Below are 22,806 nucleotides of genomic sequence, written 5' to 3'. Positions count from 1 at the left end.
GTCAGAATTGCGTGATATAAAGTCGCAATTGCGTGTTATAAAGTCAGAATTGCGAGATATAAAGTCAGAATTGCGTGAAATAAAGTCAGTATTGCGTGTTATAAAGTCAGAATTGCGATGTAAACTCGCAATTGTGAGATAAAAAGTCGCAATTATCTTTTAAAATGTTTTATTTTGTGGCGGAAACAAGCTTCCATAAGAATTAAACCAGGAAATAAAGTTTAAACGTTTGATTATTTTTAAAGCAAAAAATTATGACTCAAGATTCTGCAATATTTCTTGGTCTAAACGAGTACATTTGTGCGATTGATCGTGCGACTCTTTGTACAAACGATCAGATGTTCTTTCAGCTCACTGGATAATTCTCCAATCATGCTGGATAACATGATCATCAGGTTTGACACAGACTTGAGGAATTCATGCAGCTCATTGCTGTCGTGTTAAAGCGAAAGGAGTTTGTACTAAATACTAAGAACATCTGGAAACTATTCAATTCAAATTTCACTTAAATTGCTATGCGGATAATATATTTTATAATGAAAAAAACTGTATTAAATTAGTAAAACAGATGCATTTTCACTTTGTGACCCAACTATAAGTGTTTGTTTGTGTAAGACTCACAATCTGAAGCTGCAGGTAGTCTCCCAGGCCAGAAGAGCTGTCCACCCTAACCAGCACTGCATCCTTCTGCTGAGTGCTAAACCCGACAGCCAGTCGGTCAGCTCGTGTGCTCGGTCTGTCGTTGGGCGGCCATGTGTACACAATGAGCCCTCCATCACGTCCGAATATGTATGTGGTTCCCGCTGCAGAATGAGAAAGAGAGAGGAACAGAATATTAAGTGTAAGAACATCAAAGTAAGTGAGAAAACTATTTCCATTTCGCATGTGTGTGAGTGCGTATGCGCGGCTCTGCTCCATTACACAAAGCGCGGGAGTATCTTGATGAACCCATCAGAGTGCCAGACAGCCCCTGCTGGTCCCTGATTGGCTAAATTATAGCCCTTATGTGACCCTCGGTACGCTGATGTCACCAGGAGCACCTGTGTCTGCTGAAGCATGAGCTAAACAGAGTCACTCTTGCTACAACCACTCAACGCCCCATCCGAGCCCTGTGCTGATTGAGCTGATTACACCCGCCAACACACCGGACAATCAATCCAGCCTCACGGCCCCCAGCCCAGTGCCTACTTCTGCATGCATTTATTCTGCAGAAGGTGGGCAAACACGGCATGGACTAGACAGCTATTCCTGCTCAGCGAGACGCATGCTAATGCCTGATGGAGCTAATTACAGTGTCAGAAGCAGGTAGCTTACTGTGAGCGGGGTCACTGTGATTCAACGCCTGCAGGAAGGTTTCTCGGATAAATCGGCGTCGCTTTTTTGCATGGAGAGATAGAGAAATTGTTCTAATAGAGTTGATCTCATTAACTGGCGGACTGCGCCAGCTCTTTTGATCAGGCGTGACTTCAATAGCAAAACGGGCGAAAGTGCTTCTACTGTGGCAGGTGCAGTCGGGGTAATGTTCGCAGAGCAAAGAGCTCATCAACCTCAAGATAACAGCCTCAGGAGATGCGAGACGCACTTCAACACTCACTCTCCGAGGAGTGTGACTGCTGCGCTTCTGAGCTCCAGATGCAGATAAGACAGGCGGCGGAGCAGCACGGGGAAAAAAACCCAGAGGAGGCCGGAGCTCTCAGAAGAGCGAGACGCCCTGAGTTAAAGTGCTGAGAGTGGTTTCAGAAGAGCTGGGTTATTTCCTGGCACGTTTCTCTATTTGCAGAGCCGTGCTCATTAGCTCCGCTCTCCGTGATTTTTACCAGCGGGCTCTCGTCAGCCCCCTTGACCGCATCTCAATGAGACTGTTTCACACCGTGTCAGCGATCGGCCTGACCCCCTCCAAAAACAACACCCTCGGGGCAGGCACATTCGCTGACACGGGTACACAAATGTTCACAAACGCACACAGATTCATGCGCGAACTAACGCCCGGTTAGTGACGACTCCCTTGACGGGCTTGTTCGAAACGCAGGGAAATGAGCTCTGCTCATTAGCGGGGCTCAGATGGTTGAACTTCACACACACATATGCACACAGGCCATCAAAGATGTGAAGCGGATAGGGAGAGCGAATGGATGAGATTTAGGCTCTGTTGAAATCTGTTTCGTGCAAACCGCTACGGCTGCCTGCCTCATATCTGTCGCTCAGTATGGCGGCAATTCGCAGCTGTGGGTGAGTGAATGGATTTGCCAGGAAGGGAAGCGTAAAGCTGTGCAGAGATTTACGGGCACAAATGGGCAATGCACGGTGCACTGAAAGTTAAAATCAGTGCAATCAACTTTTAAAAATACAAGCTGACATCTGACTCATAAATGTATTTAAAGGGACAGTTCAACCTTAAAAATTCTGTCATCATTTACTCACCCTCATGCTGTTCCAAACTAAAGACTTTTTTCTTCTGTGAAACACAAAAGATATTTTGAAGAATGTGGGATTCTTGTAGGAGAATCTTCTAGAATGTAGGAAATCAGTGGGGCCTAAAACAACCTCATAGACTTTTATTTTATAGATAAATAAACAAAGACGTAATTCAAAATTCCTTTGGTTACACTTGATTTAGGGTGTTCATCTACAGAGTAATTACACAAGTAAATGCTCATTAATATTATTAACAAAATGTACTTACTAAAGGCCAAGAGTTGGGGTTTTGTTGAGGTTTAGTTGCTGGCAATGTTTTACAGTTGCATGATTGCATACATTACTGTTATTACTATAGTATAAAAAGGAAGGACACTGTAAAGTATTGCCATATCTTTTGTGTTTCACACAGGAAAGGAAGTCTTACAGGTTTGGAACAACATGAGAGTGAGTAAATTACTTTTTTGGGGATAAAGAAACTCTAGACAGGGTGATCAGGACTTCATCCAAAGGGGAGTTTATTCTGTGATAATGATAAGCTGACTGAACATTGACTGTTTTTTTTATGCAGCTACTAAGTAAATAAAGTGAAAATGAATTATTGATTTGAGCTGAAAAGATTCTATTCTATTAGAAGAAAGCGACTGCACAATGCAACGAGTATTGTAGAGAACTGTGAAACAATTCTGTTTAAATGCCCGCTGGATTCTTGGAGACGTGGCATAGCGACACAGACTTCAGACACGAGATATGGTGCACAAGTGGGAAATACGGGCGTGAATCTGGCCTGCGTCAAGCCTTGATCCTGTTCTCCCCTTTTCTCTTGATAATTTTCTGTCATCTCTCCTCATTCTGCTGGATTCTGTCCACAATTCTGCCGTCGGCACTTATCCCAACTACTTGGGCGCTTCTCCAAGACACCCTCTTTTCTTTCTTTCTTTCTTTTCTTATCTCCCTCAGCCTGACTTTTCACTCCCATCCCTGATGTGGTTAAGGAGCTTGCTGCCCTCCCTCTAACAGGGTTAAACCTCTTCTCTGAAGTCTATTTTCTGATGCTGTTAAATGAGGCAGGCTCTTTGTGCAAGCCAGACCATTAGCCCCTTAAATATGTTCCATCATCTCGGCTGGGTGGGCAGCTGGGTCTGGGTTTTAAAGAAGACCCTCGCTACCTAACAACCGTGTGGATCTTTCCACTCCACCACCCTTCTAAGGTCAATCAGCAGGAACAAGCAAAGGAGAGAGGGCAGATTGCCGCCCCATAGAAGAGCTGTGTGTGAATGCTTGGGAGAGCTGTTCTAATGAGATAGATATTACCTGGCCCTCTGGAATCCCATCATAGCCGTAATCTCCTTTATGTGCTGGAGAAATTAAATTACGTACCAGCTTCTTCTTCTGCCAGGGTCTCGGAGTCTCCGTACAGATCCCTCTCTACTCTACACAAGCTAAAACACTATTTTTGCTTAAAAGGGATGGTTCAGCCGAAAATGAAAATTCTGTCATCATTTATTAGAATAATGACAGAAGTTAAATTTTCTGTGAATTAACCCTAAAAGTCTCTTTATTTGCATAAGACAGCAAAAGTTCCCGTTAATGGTTAGCATATGTGCTCTGACATATTGAGTCATGGTGAGTTGGAATCAGCATTGTGTAAAACCCAGATCCCCTCGTCCCTTCTTCAAACAATGATTTAATGTGTAAAAAAAAGTTATGAGGATGGAACAATTCATGCTTCATCATCTGATTTTTTGGATCCATGTTTAAATGTAAAATCAATGACACCCAATACTGTCATTGTCTTGGGGGTTTATAAGCAGCAAATCATACTGCTGAAAACACAATATTTATAAGCTGCACTGAGCTGACTTTCCATCAATAAACGTTTCAGAAACACAAAACATTGTGCTCATGTCTCGGAATGGGGAATGAATTGAGCTCTCACTCTATTCTGCTTCATGTCCCTGGATGCCTCTTTCCTGAGAACAGACGTATTGTAAGGACCATGGCAGTTTGGTCTAAAATTACGGTGCATTGTGTTGGGTTGCCTACCTCCTACTTGCATGCTAGAATGAGGAACATCAGTCAAACGCAGCAGGGTTGGAGCCATTCACCCGGTGGGCAAACACACACACACACACAAACACACACACACACACACACACACACACACAAACACACACACACACACACACACACAAACACACAGTTCTGAACATCTAGTGCAAATACACAAATACACATGCACCCCACTGGTATGAAAATACTGTCAAAATAAACAGAAGGCAAAGTGAAGACCCCACATAGAGAAGTATACAAAAATCTAAAAGTAACACTTCAAACCACTAAAAATGAAATGACATGCTGTACTGTAACCTTCATGAGTTTCAAGAGCATTGCAAGTGACTTATTCATGAGGTTATTCAAATCTGTAATCATCTGGTAAAAGGTTTTACAGTGGAGCTGTCTACTACTTCATATAACATTTTCCTAATTTAAACAAAAAAAAAACTGTTAAATATGTGTACATGTGTGTGTATATGCATACACACACACACACACACACATATATCTACATATATATATATATATATATATATGTATACACATACATATATACACACACATACATACATACATACATGCATACATACATGCATACATGTACATATATATTCTCCATAACAATTTGAATAAGCTAAATTGAATATATATATATCTTAACATATATTTTGTCCCCTGCAAAAGAAATATGACAAAACTTTGATTCATATTTCTTATTTTGTTCTATTTTTTTATTTAACATTTAAAATAAAAAAATCCTAGATATTCAATGTGGTCTCTGATCGCCACTGTGTTTTTTTTTTTTTTTTTTTACAGGTATGTGGCGTATTATTTTCTGTGTATTATGTTAGCGCATCCACCTGGCAAGTTATGGACAGGATTTATTTATTTTGTGTTCCATTATGCTGAAAAGAATAGGTGTGTGTGTGTGTGTGTGGGCGAGAGTGGGTGTGTTGATGGTTTTTTATGTGAAGCAATTATAATGTTTACGTGAAATATGAGTCTGTGACATTGTATTTGTTTATTAAACATTCAGTGTGAGCTGTGCTGCAACTACAAAACCGAGGCTTCTGCAATAATAAACAGGCAATTAAAAAGTGAATTACTGCAGCTCCAATTACCAGACTGACACCACAGAGCTCCACACCAACTGGGTAATTACAGGCAACAGCTCGAGCGGAACACTGGCCAACCTAAGAGCGTACGGATGTGTAGACGAGTGTGTGTATCTTTGCATATGTGTGTTTGATGCTGTTAAACTGGCCGTTATCATCAGCAGAAACAGCAAGAAAGAAACGTTCATAAATCTGACTGCAGTTTCTCCCTCCCTCACCAGGAATCAACTTAAGACGCAGGTTTCAAGACGAGACGTCATGTTTATGACGGGTCTAGGGCAGCGCATGGTTTTATTGTCTGCCTGTAAAGGAATCCTCCGGGTGACTGACAGAGACAGAGTCTCCGGTTTCGAGAGTTTAGGGCTCTATGGTGGGTGGGTAGCTGCCTCGGGATGCTGTCGAGAGTCTATACGGACAGTTCTAATACTGTTCAGTTCCTGCACGCCTCATGGGTTTGATTTTTACATGCATCATTGGCACTGTCAAAACATTTTCCTTTTCCTTTCTTTAATACTCTCTTCAGTTTTTATTGTCAGACCTGAGGGGGTTGAATGAATCAGATCTAATAAAACAATAGAACCCATTGTGAAATGTAAAGTCTGCTGAATTATTTCATGTTTAGTGCAATGCAATTCAAGGACAATAGCCTGGCACAAACTGAATTTTCTACAGATCTGGAGAGCAGCGCATCATACAGCACATTACGACAATACAATTTACCTTTGAGGATATTTGCCGCAGCCGACTCTAAGCTGCTTCGCAGAATCATTCAATACAATGAGGCCTGGCTGGAGAAAAACCAGCAGTTCACACGTGAAAAGAGACCACTAAGAGTGAAAGACGCAGGGAGCACTGGGGTTTGTGGTCGTGGTAGAGCTCTGGTATTTCTCCTGCTGACCTTTCCAGGGCCAATTAGAAGAGAGCTGAGAAAGAGCGGTCAGTGCTGTGCTGGCTGAAAGCCTGTCTGCTGTGGCACTTTAGTGGATGTTGTTTTGATTTGCTTTGTGTTTTTATAACGAGCTTTCGGCTCATGAGCACCTCCAGGGGGTTTAGGAGACGATGAGGCTTAAGCTGAGGGTGTATGAGCGTGTCCATTCTCCTGTGAGTGTATGTGTATGTGGTGATCTGTGTGTATGATTTGCATTTTACGTTTGCAATAAGAAAAGCACAGAAAAAAAATTTAAAGATGGCATGACAAAAAAAATGGAGAAACAGTAAGTAAAACATTTTTAGGAATGAGAAAGGACAGAAGGAAGGAAAAACAGGTAAAAAGGTAGGAAGGAAAGAAGGAAGGAAGGAATAGACAAATTAAATGAAGGAATGTACGCAGAGGAATTGGGGAAAGAAAGAAAGAAAGAAAGAAAGAAAGAAAGAAAGAAAGAAAGAAAGAAAGAAAGAAAGAAAGAAAGAAAGAAAGAAAGAAAGGAAAAAAGGGAAGACATTAAGGAAGAGATGAGGAAAAGAGAAGGAAGGAAGGAAGGAAGAAAAAGGGGGAGGGAAGAGAAGATGAAAAAATTAAGAGGAAAGAAATGAAGTAGGGAAGGAAAAAGGAAAGAAGCATGAAAGGAGGAAAAACAGGAGAAACTGAAGGAGACAAAACAGGAAGAGGGAAGGAAGGAAGGATGGAAAATAGGAGAAATGGAAGGAGGCAAAACAGGAAGAGGAAAGAAGGGAAGGAAGGAAGGAAGGAAGGAAGGAAGGAAGGAAGGAAGGAAGGAATGAAGGGAGGGAGGAAAAAGCAGAGGGATGAAAATGAAGAGGAAAGAAATGAAGTAGGGAAGGAAAAGGAAAGAACCATGAAAGGAGGAAAAACAGGAGAAACTGAAGGAGACAAAACAGGAAGAGGGAAGGAAGGAAGGAAGGAAGGAAGGAAGGAAGGAAGGAAGGAAGGAAGGAAGGAAGGAAGGAAGGAAGGAAGGAAGGAAGGAAGGAAGGAAGGAAGGAAGGAAAATAGGAGAAATGGAAGGAGGCAAAACAGGAAGAGGAAAGAAGGGAAGGAAGGAAGGAAGGAAGAAAGGAATGAAGGGAGGAAAAAGTGGAGGGATGAAAATGAAGAGGAAAGGAATGAAGTAGGGAAGGAAAAGGAAAGAACCATGAAAGGAGGAAAAACAGGAGAAACTGAAGGAGACAAAACAGGGAGAGGGAAGGAAGGAAGGATGGAAAATAGGAGAAATGAAAGGAGGCAAAACAGGAAGAGGAAAGAAGGGAAGGAAGGAAGAAAAATGAAGGGAGGAAAAAGTGGAGGGATGAAAATGAAGAGGAAAGGAATGAAGTAGGGAAGGAAAAGGAAAGAAGCAAGGATGGAAGAAAAACAGGAGAAACGTAAGGAGGCAAAATAGAAAGAGGGAAGAAAGGAAGGAAGGAAGGAACGATGGAAGGAAGAGGGAAAGATGGAAGGACAGAGGGAAGGAAATTAAAGAAAGGGAAAAAAATTAAGGAAGAAAGAAAGTGCTGTGTCGACATTGAGGGATGAATTCACAAATAACTCTTTTATTAGACGGAAGCATGTGTAATAATCTTTGCAGGTGTGTGTGTGTGTGTGTGTGTGTGTGCCAGTACGTCCAGTCTAAGCCTCCCTGAGCCCCATGTGTGAGCTATAGTGACATAATGAGAAATCTCTCTGGAGGTTTGGCTTGACTGGGTTTAGATTACACACCCCAGCTATTGTTCTTTCTATCTCTCCCTCTCTTTCTCCAGATTCTCTTAGGAGAGAGTATAGCATTTAAAGAATCAATCACCTCCATACTATCAAGGGGATGATATGTCTTTCTCATATAAACTCGCGCGCACACACACAATGCACCCACTATAGAGTGCAGCTTGCAGCCCTGTGCAGTCACTCACTGTCTCACTGTGTTTGGAGATGCTGTATTGTTCCCGCTGGAATATCACAGTCAAGTGCATGTAGTCTTTGACCACTCTGCTCATCCCTTTGCCTCTTTTAATTCCCTCTATCTTCCTCTTAGTCAGGACATCCTACGCTTTGAATTCTCAGCCTCTCAGAGTATGATATTTAACCAAGCACATCACCATTCACCAGCAAATCCACATCATCCTTTCATTACAGCAATTCGGGCGTCTCAAACTAAAGCTCTGACATAAAAGAGTGCAAAAAAGATCGAGGGAGATTACTCAGCCCCATCAGCTCGCTTACTCCAACTCTACTCAGATTTGCAGTGATGGAGAAGAGAGAGGCAGCATACTAACTCATTAATAGCCTTCAGAAAAATATGCAGGCACACAAACATGTTTTTTAAAGAATGAGGGGGAGTGATGTTTAACCTACACTGTTCGATTTTTACACTGCAAGTTACATACGATTAATTTTTTCTGTAGGTGTGAGAGAACGCAGCGTTCTTCTACTGTATAACTCCATCTAAATGTAGCCTGTGTTATATTTGTCAGTGTAACTGTGGAGGAAAGGGGAGATAAAGTGCAAGACTGCAGCAAAATGAGCGGGGAGAGAAAAAAAAAAGGGATGGTTTGACTTTAAAAACACTGTGCTGGAGCCCAGGGTAACTTCTGATAATTTGCCTCGCTTTCTGCTTTCATTTTCAGCTCCCGTCCAATCATTTCGGTGGGGGAGAGGGCACATTTACTGGTGCACACAGACAAGGGCGCACGCACACACTTTCCTGCACTCCACATAACCTACTGTTAATGGTTTTTAAATGGTAATTTTGCTGCAACAACAGATCTCGTGCTGTTCTCAAACTCCTCGTCGCGGCATACTAAAACAGGGCTGGAAGCAGGTAGGGCTGAAAAGATTTGCAGTTCGGCTGAGGTGGTGTCCGCTGGTGCTGTAAATAGCGTAGCAGACACATAGCTGGAAGCGGCTTCGGTTTCAGTTTATTATTATCAGAGCTCGTGAATTATGCTCAGCTGTGAACAATGTCGCCGAATATTCCCGGGCAAAAGGAGTCCGGAGGTTTGAGAGGTTTAGATTAGCTTGGCCGGGAGGGGGCGGACGCAGAAGCAATGGACCCTGATGCGCTGCCTCGCTGCCTGGGGGGACGCATACGAGCAGCGGGGCTCTGTGATCTCAGCACACCCTGCCATTAGAGACGCCAGCTGTGTCACACACACACACACAGAAAAGAAGAATATGACAATGACAGAAGGAAAGAGTGATAGGGAGAGAGGCAAGGAGGTAGAGAAGAAAAACTAAGAGCCTTTCAGAAAGGATGATAAATGACTCGTCTCACTTCACAAGCTTCCGCTCACTTCTCTTGCCTCTATTCAATAGTGTGTGTTTTTTTTTTTTTTTTATCAAAGCATAATCTGTGAGGATAATGCTGAGAGGCAGCCAGGTCTCGTTATATAAGTGCAGTGGATCACACACTGACAGCTCAAGCCCCTCTGCACACACAGCGTGGAAATCGCCCTGATAGTTTTAAACAGCCAGCCGCAACGAGACATTACAACACAAACTGGGAGGAAAGAAATCTGGTGCAATAAAGCAGAAGGTGTTCAATTTATACAGTATACCGGTCTCAGGAGTAGTGGCCAGTGGGATTTAACAGCAATGTAGAAGTAATAGAGTTTCAAAGGAAGTGTGGGGGGTGTACCAGTGTAGAAATCGCTGGATGGCCCTGGGGTCTTGTATAAAAGCCTGTCCACTGTCCCTTCTAGACCTAATACATTCAATTTGGCTGGTTCGCTGAATTAAATCCACACACAAACACACACACACACACACATAACATGGTACAGTGACCGCGATGTAATTTGAATATAATTTCATCACGTCAAAGGTCAGCTTAAGCCATTTGGATGAGGCCTTTCGAACAGGAGAGGTTAAGGATATCGCCCCTCGTGTTTATATAAACACAGCCGCCTTGATGGCCCCTAGAAACGCATGTATTCGAGCATAGTCAGCGTAATGGGAGGCTGAATCGCTTGTCGCAAAGTGATTGTGGTGCAGCCAACATTATGCTCTCAACATTTGTACTCTGCATAATGCATCTGCATAATATTCACAAACACCTCTTAAAGATCGCATTTGCATCCTGACCACATAATTGCACAAGCACACTCATAGACCTCCAGCTATTACCATGAGATTACAAGAGCATGATATTTCTTCTTATGCAGGAATCTCGACACACAGAAAGCAGAAGCTCTAGGAATGAAAGGTTACCGAATGGCACAGCAGTGAGAGGGTGAATGTGGCAGTCAAATAAGCTACGCACCATGTCCTGCCCGCAGGGGGGCGTGGGATCTGGCGGCAGGCACGAGGTGATGAGGCATATGTTGAGGGACGTAGAGCTCCCCAGGCCCCTCTGCCAGAGCCAGGGCTGACCCTAAAGTCAGCGGTGGCAGCCAGAGAGCCAGGCGTAGGATGATGCGGAGCAGGATGGAAGCAAGACCAGCAGGAGCCCCGCCGGGCCACAGACGCAGCATGCTACCGGAGTGCAAGGACTTTAAAGAGGGGCGTCCTCAAACCACCTGGCAACCCATGTCCTGCTCAAGCCTCGGATCCTGACCATGCAACAGCCCAATCACTGATGGAGAGGGATAGGAATGCTGGATCCACATGGAGAGGGAACTTCCACAGAGTTCTCCGAGGTATGGATTCAAAAAAAGGGCAGCACAGAAGAGGTCAACTTCAGATAATGATCCTGGATTAAATTCCTCTCTTTATGGTATTCAAAAACACAAAATCCTGCGAGAGAAAAAGAAAAGAAACCATGGAATCCGATCCAGTACTCCAGTAAGGTAGGCGTAATGGTGTATTGGAGAAGAGGGAGAAAAGAGCGAGCAGCCTTTGCTACAGACCTCCCAACAGTCCTGGACTTTTCCAGTGCACTCTATCGCCTGAATCCCAGCTGTATCCCATGAAGACAAGGCTGCATCACACGCTATCCTCGTGGAGAGTGTAGGAGAGGAGCAGGGAGACTACCAGAAGCGATGGCACACACAAGACGAGATCGCCGCTGCAGCATTTAACTCAATACAGAGTGCCTCTCCCCCTCCCCAAACGACAAACACACTCTCTCACACACACCACACAAGAGCTGCTGCTGCTGGCTGCCTGGCTCAGTCCGCACTGCCTCAGAGGAAACATTAGCAGACACACCAAAGGAGAACAGGAAGAGAGTACCAAGAAAGGGCAAGAGTAGTCAAGTGGTCCTCATGTGAAAAGGGTGGTCAGAGTTTCTGAAAAATGTCAGCAAGAAGAAAGTCCTCCCTCTTCTCTTACTTCTTACAGCGCCTCTGTAGCGGAAGCGTTCCTAAGCAGCATGCTTAGAGGAGAAGACCCTCTGAATGTAGAGAAGGGGAAACAGAGAACGGTGAGGCTCGGCTGAGTTTTCCTCCCCCTCTTTTTCTCTCTCCCTCCCCCTCGATCATCAGGGAGGCGCGTGCAGCTGTGGAAGGGGGGTCTCGTGTCTCGTCCTCCTAATCGTTGTTTCTCTCTTTCTGTCTTCGTTTCTCCTTGACAGAGGGGTGGCTCGAAGAGAGTCCAGCTAGAATTCAGAGTGTGGGCTCCCTCTCCCTTCACAAACTAGTCAAACCTTGATATACTCCTCCCTCTTCGGCCATTGTGTAGCTGAATGAGTTCTCTTACTGGACGGACAATCATTGGGTGCATTTCAGCACCACGGACAGCGCCTGGCTTGATTCAATAACAGTCTTTCCTAACTTGCAAGATGCACCAATAGCTTCAAGGCATCAAGCGAGGCTTAAGACATAATTGTAATATTTGTCTAAATCTAAATCTAATTGTTTTTTAGTTTGACATTTTGTTTTCAATTAAACTAGCACAATTGTTCTCAACTGATTTTGCTTCATACCCAAATTTGGTGGTGAAATTGATTCATTTCAAGTTTTTTGAAAACGAGGGCAAGTCAGGCAACCTGATCATGTTGCCATCTGCCTAATTTGTCTAGACGGTACCAAGTGACCAAGATGGACACCCAGACTTTGACGTCAACAACAAAAAGACACAGGCCACGTTTTCTTAAAGGTACAGTTAACACAAACATATATAAATTCTGTCATCATTTATTCACCCTCATATAATTCCAAACCTGTATGACTATTTCTTCTGTGGAACAGTACAATTAAAGTCAATGGAGCACAAAACAATGTTGAATCCCAATGGCTTTCATTGAAAGGACAAAAAATAAATACATTTTTAAAAACATTCTTCATGTTCCACAGAAGAAAGAAAATCACACAGGTTTAGAACGACTTATTGCCTTTATCAACTTTGCACAATCATATGGTTAGTATTTAGCATTGTTTTTGTGTTTAGTTTTTTTAACCCTGCTGTGCATGACCGGTCACAATCCAGTAGTTGAGAACCACTGGTCTATTTGAAAACCCAATCTAGTCTAGCCTATTAGTCAAAACCCCTAAATCTGTTTTGTTAGTGTGAGTTTTTCACTAACAAATGAAACAAAAGAAAAGAAAATACTAAATTAGCATCTATGGTGAATGTGTCAGGTTCACCCTTCTCCCTAATGTGCACCCCATGTTGTGCGTGTGTGTGTTATAGGAGGAAGTCTGCAGGTGTGCTTCACCATTGAGACTCCAGCTGGAGTGTGAAGAAAGGCGCTATGAAAGTGACACTGGTGTCATCTCCTCAAACACAAGGAGATTGTTGCTTCTCCCTCCTCTCAGCTTTGAGCATTGTTAGCGCTGTATAATTAAAGTTGACAAAGCAGGGTGATCAGAGCCGCCTCGCCAGGGGCTCAAAGACAGACTCCAGCAGGAGCCCAAACTGCTCTATTTGGAAGATAATTTTATCACTGTGACTTTAGCAATACCCAGTGTTGTACATAATGAAACATCATATCACAGCTCCAGAGGTTTACGAAACAATTTGGAAACCAGTCTGCCGCATTCATAGTGAGCTAATTATTCTCTTCAATATTAAAAGAATGTGCGAACCCCACCTGCAAAATGAGCATGTGTTTCATTTTCTGTTTACAAGGCTGCCACCTAATGGTGAATTAGGGTGTCGCTTTGAGCAGAGGACCCTCGCCGTTCTCCGGCAGTCACATGTTTGAGCCAATCCATTTCTTTTTTCAGCTGACCTCAAAAGCAGATTCAAAGGAAGTAGAGCATGTTTTAATACTGGTGCTTCCATTCTGTGGAGGAAAAAAGGTTTCAAGTATTTTAAACAGTAGGGAGAAATAAGTGGATAGGTCTGTTTTTCCTTTCTTCCTCTCGTTTCACTTCAGCTTTTGTGTTGAATTTTATTATGTTCTGTTGTTCTGCCATGCTTTTTTTATAAAGAAAGGAGGAACGATTCACAATGTGAAAAGAGAACAAATAAATAATAAACCCCACAATCATATTCCTCTCATATATCCATTGATTACAGGAAGCAAGAATCAACCCCCACCCATGATGCTTCAGTAACCGATTGGATGTTGTTTATTAAGAAACAAGATCTTCGATAAGCAAAAAGCTAATTAAAAATGAAGCACGTCTTTAAACACATATTGTTCGGTTAGAGAACCGACGAGTGCGTTGCCGTCGTGAATAGAACGATTCATCAGATTTAATATCACATTTCTCGCGTGAGAATCGCGTTATCTCTTCACATTTGTCTCTATAGCTGTGGTCATTTTTTAATCACGTAATTCTTCCGCCTATTATATGCGCTCTGCGTCATTAATTGTATTCACACTGAGAAAATCAGTTTAGCTTTCAGTGAAGACCCTGCCATTTGTCTCTGCCATTTCTCCTTGCTAGTTACAGTTCTCTGAAATGATCTTTGACAACCAGCTCATACCAAACTGCTCATGTCAATAGTAGACAAACAAATCTGAAATGTGTCCATGCTTGATGAGACTAATGAACAAACGTTCTGATCCAACATTTAAATTTAACTTTTGCCATAAATGCCAGTGATGAAAAAATTCTGAAAAAATAACAGCCTAATAGTCATGAAAGCATTTTTTCCCCCGTTTTTTTATTTTTATTTTTTATAAAAAACAATAATATTAACAATGAAATATTCCTACATGTATGATTATGAAAATTAGACATAGTATTTATTTTCTTGCATAAATATAGAATATAGAGACAATTTACCTGCCTAATATTTCTTACAGGCCATGAAACCATATTATCTGCATTTTTATAAAAAAAATACAGGAATGAATGATTAATAATTACAATTTGCATAATTTATCATTATGAATTGCTGTTTTTTTCTTGATATAGAATATAGAAATGAAGACTTAGCAGCCTCAATTTTTCTTATTAAATTATATGAAATTATACAATGATATGAAATTATATTTTGCATTATTTCTAATAAAATATTTTTGTTATTAATCAAAATATCAATAATAATCATATTAATCTTTCAGGGGAACCAAACAAAAAGATGATGATAATTTTGTTAATATTTTTATTTTGGTGGATAATGCAAATACTTTTTTTCATATGTTCTTGCGAAAATATTTAATCAAACCATGTATTATATTTCATTGACATTAAAAATGTCACTGGTGAGTATCTCTCAATTTCACTCGTATTTGGCGCGTGGCAAGTGTTAATTCTGGACCCTGCACCCTCCCCTACAGGGACTTGATGATCAGTGTGCACATGTGCGTGTGTGTGTGAGGGAGAGTTTGCATTAGAGATGGGTCTATAGTATGTATAGTGCAGGTCTTAAGGTGGACTGTTTTGTTCATTTATGTCCACAGCTTGTGAGCCTCAATCCCAGGCTTTACTGTCTGCCACTATGCTTAGACAAAGCCTCTTTCTCTTTGCACTGCCTTCACGGCCTGATGATCACTAGGCTTGGGCTTCTACACATCTAAATGAGCCTGTGTGTTTGTGTGCGCATGGGCATAGGACCGTGCAGGAACATTAATATTGTGTGCACATATACTGTGATAATTGCACACTCTGCACAGTAAAAGATTCAGTCTGTAATCATTAACCCATGGGCTTACATACAATAACAAATGTGAACAGTGAAAATCCACCAATTTACCAATCTGAATATCACTGTATATATATATGGGGGGGAACTCTTTATAATTCTAATTAGGTAGCAAAAGCGATCCTATCTTCTTCTCCCGTTCTTTTCTAAAAACACACACTGAATGGATTCCAGCGAGGTGTGGGGATGCGGATGATGTAATGCAAGCTGTCTATGTGGTTTCTTCCTCCTGAACAAAGGCGGGCTCTTATCAGTTTGGCAAACCCGCAGAATGGATTAGCTGTGCATGGCTTGAGCCTGTAATAGATCTTCTCCGTAAACCATCTCAAGGACTTTCACTCTGCTTCAGATTCCTGGCACTCAGCACTTTCACAGGCAACAAGCACTGGGGCTTTTCACACCAAATTCAGTCAATGCTCCTCTTGCAATACAGCTCAATATTACAAACCCATTCATAAAAGCCCACACACACACAAATCCAAGAACACTTGTTTCCTCTAGATTTAATTTATATCCATGAAAAGAGTCTATTAAGTCTATTTGTTGCCGTATATAACTTGGTACAGATCCCAGCTATGCACTGTCCACTAACCCCCTCTAGTGCTGTAGCAGAAGACTGCAATATTTTGGCAGTATGCATGCAGTAAGCACAATATGACTACATTCACAAAGGAATACCAGCTCATATACTACACAGCACTTTGCCTTTAAAAATAGTAAATGAAACAATAGTCTTTAGTACCAACATTGTCACATAATCTCATCCATGTTGCATCTTGAATAAGTTATCATCTAGAAAATAAAAAGGAAAAAAATTGACCTTTTTAATTCAGTTTTGTTTAAAAATGTATTTTTTCATTTAAGTCTCTTATGCTCATCAAGCCTGCAGTAAAAAAAAAAAAAAAAAAAAAAAAAAAACGTAATATTATGAAATATTATTACAATTTAAAATAATGGTTCTCTTTTTTAATATACTTTAAAATGTCATTTATTTTTGTGATGCAAAGCTGAATTTTCATCAGCAAGTACTCCAGTCTTTGGTGTCTTATGATCCTTCAGAAATCATTCTAATATGATGATTTATGATCAATGCTGGAAACAGTTGTGCTGCTTAATATTTTTTTTATAACCTGAGATACTTTTTTCAGGATTATTTGATGAATAAAAAGTTTAAAAGAACTATTTATTTAGAATAGAAATCTTTTGTAACAATATACACTACCGTTCAAAAGTTTGGGAACAATAATTTTTTTTTTTTAAAGATATTAGTACTTTAATTCAACAAGGATGCGTTAAATTGATAAAAGGTGATGGTAACGATTTATATTGTTAGAAATGTTTTTTTTTTGATTAAATGCTGTTTTTATGAATAAATGCTGTTAACGTTTTACTCATCAATGAATCCTGAAAAAAGTATTCCAAAAAAATATATTAAACAGCACAACTGTTTCCTGATAATAACTGAGTATCAAATCATCATATTAGAATGATTTCTGAAGGATCATAAGACACCAAAGACTGGAGTACTTGCAGATGAAAATTCAGCTTTGCATCACAAAAATAAAATTACATTTTAAAGTATATTAAAAAAGAGAACCATTATTTTAAATTGTAATAATATTTCATAATATTCCGTTTTTTTTTTTTTTTTTTTTTTTTTTTTAAACTGCAGGCTTGATGAGCATAAGAGACTTCTTTCAAAAACATTAAAAATAGTAATGTTTCCAAACTTTTGACTGGTACTGTATATAATGTATAGTAAGATTATTATGGTATATATACATTTTCCTGTATGCATTAAACAGGATGGTCTTTTATATTTGCTAATGTGTATATTGGCTGCAAAGATTTCAAATACACACTGGGTGTGACAAATAAACCGTAGTTAATATCAGCCATGATTTTATCTTAAAAGCAAAACAAAATTAAATAAACATTGTTATGCAACAGTTTTTTTTTATTACAAATGCAAAATTACCGTTTTTACTTTGAGATGATAACTGGACTTGCTCTCTGAATAGGCTATGTGACAATGTAGCTAACCACTTTTTAAAATCTGAAATGTTATTGTTCAAAATGCATACACACATACTAATTGCACAGTATTGTACTGGGAAGCATGTGGTGTATTCTGTGTAGTATGCAGCACACACTATGCTAGTATTCACTTTCTAAGGGTCACTGAGATTCCATCTTATTAATTCAATATGACATGTCACATCACATCTGATGCATCAGTAGAATCTCATATCTTTTGATCTCAATCTTTGTATTAAGTATAGTGCATGAGGTTTGAATATAAATTGGTCCGTGTTTATTTTTGTCAGTTTACATATTCAATACCATTTTCCAAAAATATAATAGCCATCAAACTGACTGATGTTTTAAGAATCCCATTAATAATAGCAGCACAAGTGCTCTCATCCACTGAAAAACTCATTTGGGTGATTGTGGATCAGTGCATTGGGTTTTTCTACAGTAGTTGAAAAGCAGGAGAGGTGATAGACTCACGGTCATTGCAGAGCGGCCCTCCAAATGATGTCATGCTGCAGTCGCAACTGAAGCCCTCCCACTGCTGCAGACACACGCCCTGATTGGAGCAGGAATCCTCTTGACAGGTAGTGCTGGGGCCTGAAGAGACCGATGACAGAGTAGAGAGAGAGAGAGAAACAAACAGACAGGAAAAAAAAGAGAAGGGTATATAAATTAACAGGCCCCTTACAACATAAAATCCAGACTAGTGAAAGGCTTTTATTGCAGATGAAACAGCCACACAGAACCATCCCATCTGCTCACTCCCCATAGATGAAAAAACAAAATCTTCTGTTTTAAAACTCTTTAGGGATCGGAATTAGGCGAAGAAAATACAATATGCATATATTCAAAATGCACAAAAATGTCTTACATTCAAATATTACTTCTAGAAAAACATAAATCTTTTCCATTTCAATGTGATTACATATAGCATAATGAGTGTGCTTATTTTAGCTGACTTTATGCCATTATCTTAGATTTATGAACCATGGTGATCCCTAAATAAATTCCTGTACAAAACAGGGCTTATATGGTACACTCAGTAATTTTTTTATTTTGTTTATGTTGCACTGGATAATAAGACAGCATCCGAAAACCCATACTGTCTGAGTATGTACTGCATTTAATGAACTTACTTCATGACCATTAAAAAGTACATTTTTACATGTACATGATACACAGGGCAACTTTTCGAGCAATGTTGTTGGGCACTTTCCCATTGAAAATGGGCAATACATTTCGATCTGGATAAGTTAGATCGGTCATGGGCCCTGTGTCTCACCTGGTTGCCCGTTGACGGCAACATTGCCCAGCAACATTGCTCAAAAAGTTGCCCTGTGTATCATCACCTTTAGAGTATGTTGACAATGACACATGATGTTAGCTGTGACACTGTGACTTCTGTGTTAGACTTATACTGACACCTAGTGGTTTAGATGTACACTACCATTAAAAATTTTGGGAGCGGGTACATTTTTTTAATATATTTTTGAAAGAAGATTCTTATGCTCACCAAGGCTGGATTTATTTAATAAAAACTGTAAAAAAACAAAAACAAACAAAAAAACATATACATATATATATATATATATATATATATTAAAAACTGAAATATTACATTTATTGAAATATTTATTAAAATGTAATAAAATAAAAAAAATATTGTTTTATGTTTTAATATATTTCAAAAGGCAATTTAGTCCAGGGATGGCAAAGCTCAATTTTCAGCCATTAAAGTCTTCAGTGTCACATGATCCTTTAGAAATCACTCTAATATGCTGATTTTGTGCACAAGAAATATTTCATATTACTATAATTTTATCAACATTGAAAACAGTTGTGCTGCTTGAAATTTTGGTGGAAGCCATCATTTTTTTTCAGGATTTATTTTAAATAGAAATCTGTCGTAACACTATAAACATCTTTACTGTCACTTTTGATCAATTTAATCTATCCTAGCTGAATTTTAATATTAATTTCTTTAAAAAAAAAAAAAAATGTGTTACTATATTATGTTACTCCCTAAAAAAGTAACTAATCGCATTACTTAGTAACTTTTTATGGAAAGTAATGCGTTACTTTTTCTCACCTAGGCTGGGTTTGCTTGCTTGTTTTTTGCTAAAGTTCTATTCTTTGACACCAAAAGTGAAATGAATAATCCTCAGACTGAAGGAAATTTACAACTGTACAGTAGAGGTCAATAAATGAGAAAACAACGTAACTTGCGTTACTTATTTGAAAAATGACCTGATATTTTGTAGTAAATTTTAAAGTAATGCGTTACTTTACTTGTTACTTTGAAAAAGTAATCTGATTACGTAATTACTATGCGTTACCCCCAACACTGGTCATGATTAACTTATTCCACAAGTAAAAGTATATAATAATAGGGAGGTTACCAAGATAAATGGATCTCAACATGTCTTTAAAGGAACACGCCGACTCTTTGGGACTTTAGCTTATTCTCCGTATCCCCCAGAGTTAGATAAGTCCATACATACCCTTTTCATCTCCGTGCGTGCTGTAAGTCTGTCTGACGCACCCACCGCTAGCCTAGCTTAGCACAAAGACTGGAGGTAAACGGCTCCAGCTAGCATACTGCTCCCAATAAGTGACAAAATAACGCCAACATTTTCCTATTTACATGTTGTGATTTGTTTAGTCACAGCGTGTACAAATAACAAGGTCACATGAGACACAGCCATCTTCTAACCGTATACATACTGGGAACTATATTCTCAGAAGGCGAAGCACTGCTACTTCTGCGGAGTGATTTACTCCAACTCTGAGCGAACTCTCTGCTCCTCACCACGGGGCTTCTAGGGTGCTGCGAGCAAATCACTCCGCCCACATAGCTCATGCCACATACCAAGGTCACATACCTCCAGTCTTTGTGCTAAGCTAGGCTAGCGGTGGGTTCGTCAGACAGAGTTACGGCACGCACGGAGATGAAAAGGGTATGTATGGACTTATCTAACTCTGGGGGATACGGTGAATAAGCCCCAAAAAGTCGGCGTGTTCCTTTAATTTCTTTAAGTGTAAAACTTTTTTTTTTAACAACAAGGTTAAAAAAAAAAATCACTGAGTGCACCTTTAATCGGTCTCATTACTCAAGAAGACATTAAATGTGGACAGGAGACTTGATTTTAAAGTGCAATCCAAGCATTGCACCAGAGGCTGTGACAGAGTAGCATTGGCGGTAATGCGCAGTGTATTGGCTGCAGTAATAATACAGGCCCCGTGTGATAATAACATCTGCTCCTAGTATTGCTGAGGTGAGTTTAAAGCAGCAGCTCTCCCTGGGGACTTGGGGCTGTAAGATAAATGGGGGCCGTCTGGAACAGCTCATTTTGTGTTCGGTCTACAGAAGCGAAGCGACGGGGCGACGGGCCAGGCATATTACAGCCTGCGGAAACACTTCTGTTCTCATTTCTCTCATTACTTCAGCCGGCATGTAAAACAGGCCCCTGGCCCTCAAACGCTCCCTCCTCTCCATCACTCAGCCATTTGGCCAATCAGTCGCACATTTGCGGCTTGGCCACTTGACTCGGAAGTGAAGCGAGTCTGGCAGGGAGGAGGAGGAGGAGAGAGAGAAAGCTCTACGACAGCCGCCGGTGCGATCCAGATGAGCGCCGCTCCTCCTGTCTCACCTGATCTGTCTGAGCGAAGCTCATTTAAAGTCTTGGGCAGAGAAACAGAGGGTTGGCTCATTCCCCCGACGAGATTCTCTCAAACCAAGTGTTATGTATCTGAGCGGAGTAATCTGGCTTCCAACTCACGGGAGAGATTCCCTAACCGCTTGGGAAATTCCATCTAGTTTTAAGGCCTTTATCGGGGGTAAAGGCTACAGATTATTTCCGTCGCATTTTTTTTTTTGTGTGGAAGGAGTTAAGACTGCATGCAGTGGGTGGGTGGGGGGGGCACTGTCGAAACAGGGAAGGGGGGACGCATGCCTCCAGTAAACCACAGAACAGATGTACGCTCCAATGAAAAGAGAAGTGACAGGTAAGTGAGGGAAAACTATGACACAGGACACTCTGAGACATTTCAAGAGCGGGGGGCTGTAAATACAAGGTGTGCGGACTGTGCTTGTATTTACGGTGATGGAGTTACTAGACCGGCTGCTGGTTATCTAAAGGTTATCTACGACATCAGACGGTCACACTGGAGGAGGGGAGGAGGGGGCATTGGTTAAGACACACATATGGCTATCTACCTTGCAAGTCAGCTTTCAGCAATGCAACTTTTGTCAGCCAAACGAATAAGAAAACAAAACAAAACAAAATATAAAAGATGTTAGTAGAGGCACTGGAATGTCTGTGATTATAACGAATTAAGTTGTTAAAATGTAAGGGAACAGAGAGAGGAAATAAGGAAAGTAGATGAAAGTAGACAGAGACCCAGGGAAGAAGAGAGGTAGAATTAGAGATGACAACAACAAAAATCAGGAACAGACATGATAAAAGCCAGTAGGTGTAGGTTTGGTTTGAACAGAAGGACATTTTTCAGCCATGATCATTCCTTAAATGTGACCCCAAAAATTTTTTTTTTTTTTTTTTTTACTAAAAATGAATATATATATATATATATATATATATATATATATATATATATATTTATTCATAATCAAAGGTTTATATGCACTTTTAATCTTGTGGTTCTTAGCAAATATCAGAGACTCTTTTACAATTAAATATTCTGATGGATATAAGCACTATATATGTGTGTATTTTGTCATACTTTCAGACTAAATTTCTGAAAAATGTTCCAGGAAATGTAGCAAATAGGTTTTATTTTAGTAGTAAGGTTACAGTTAGACTGTAGTTAAGATTTATTAAAAACATTTATTTAAAAATAATAGCAGTCTATGGAAAGCAAAAGCTGCTGCTTTTGTTTTGATTTGATGCATTCTTTTAATTAATGTTTTGAAAGAAAATCATCTTATTTGATAAAAAATGCAGTAAAAACTGAAATATTGTGAAATATTATTACAATTTAAATGAACCGTTTTCTTTCTGAATATGTTTTTACATTTTATTTTATTTCTGTGATGCATAGCTGAATTTTCAGCATCATTACTCCAGTCTTCAGTGTCACATGATCCTTCAGAAATCATTCTAATATGCTGATTTGGTGCTCAAGAATAAGTTCTTATTATTATCAATGTTGAAAACAGCTGTGCTGCTTTTTTTTTTTTTTTTTTTTAAGATTCTTTGATAAATTGAGCCAGAAATCAGTTAAAAATGTCACTTTCAATAAGCAAGTGTAGTAAAA

At 40.1% G+C, this 22,806-nt stretch overlaps 1 protein-coding gene across 20 annotated transcripts in view; it reads right to left on the bottom strand.

Annotated features, from left to right (window-relative positions):
* Positions 1-22,806, bottom strand: part of nrxn1a (neurexin 1a) — a 187,350-nt gene that overhangs the window by 40,733 nt on the left and 123,811 nt on the right. For 18 of the 20 annotated variants that reach the window (XM_084434093.1, XM_084434112.1, XM_084434094.1 and 15 more), the window contains 2 exons: positions 18,010-18,129; positions 622-803 (listed from right to left, as the gene is read on the bottom strand). In XM_084434093.1, coding sequence (XP_084290219.1) covers positions 622-803; positions 18,010-18,129 — 302 coding nt within the window. Of the gene's footprint in view, positions 1-621; positions 804-10,780; positions 12,118-18,009; positions 18,130-22,806 lie in introns of those variants that run through there. The other 2 variants (XM_084434105.1, XM_084434103.1) reach the window with 2 other exon arrangements.

The sequence above is a fragment of the Rutilus rutilus genome (genome assembly GCF_951802725.1).
Source record: "Rutilus rutilus genome assembly, chromosome: 16".
Taxonomy (NCBI): Eukaryota; Metazoa; Chordata; class Actinopteri; order Cypriniformes; family Leuciscidae; genus Rutilus; species Rutilus rutilus.
The sequence above is the reverse complement of the archived record's forward strand: the minus strand, read 5'-3'. Positions and strand labels throughout refer to the sequence as shown.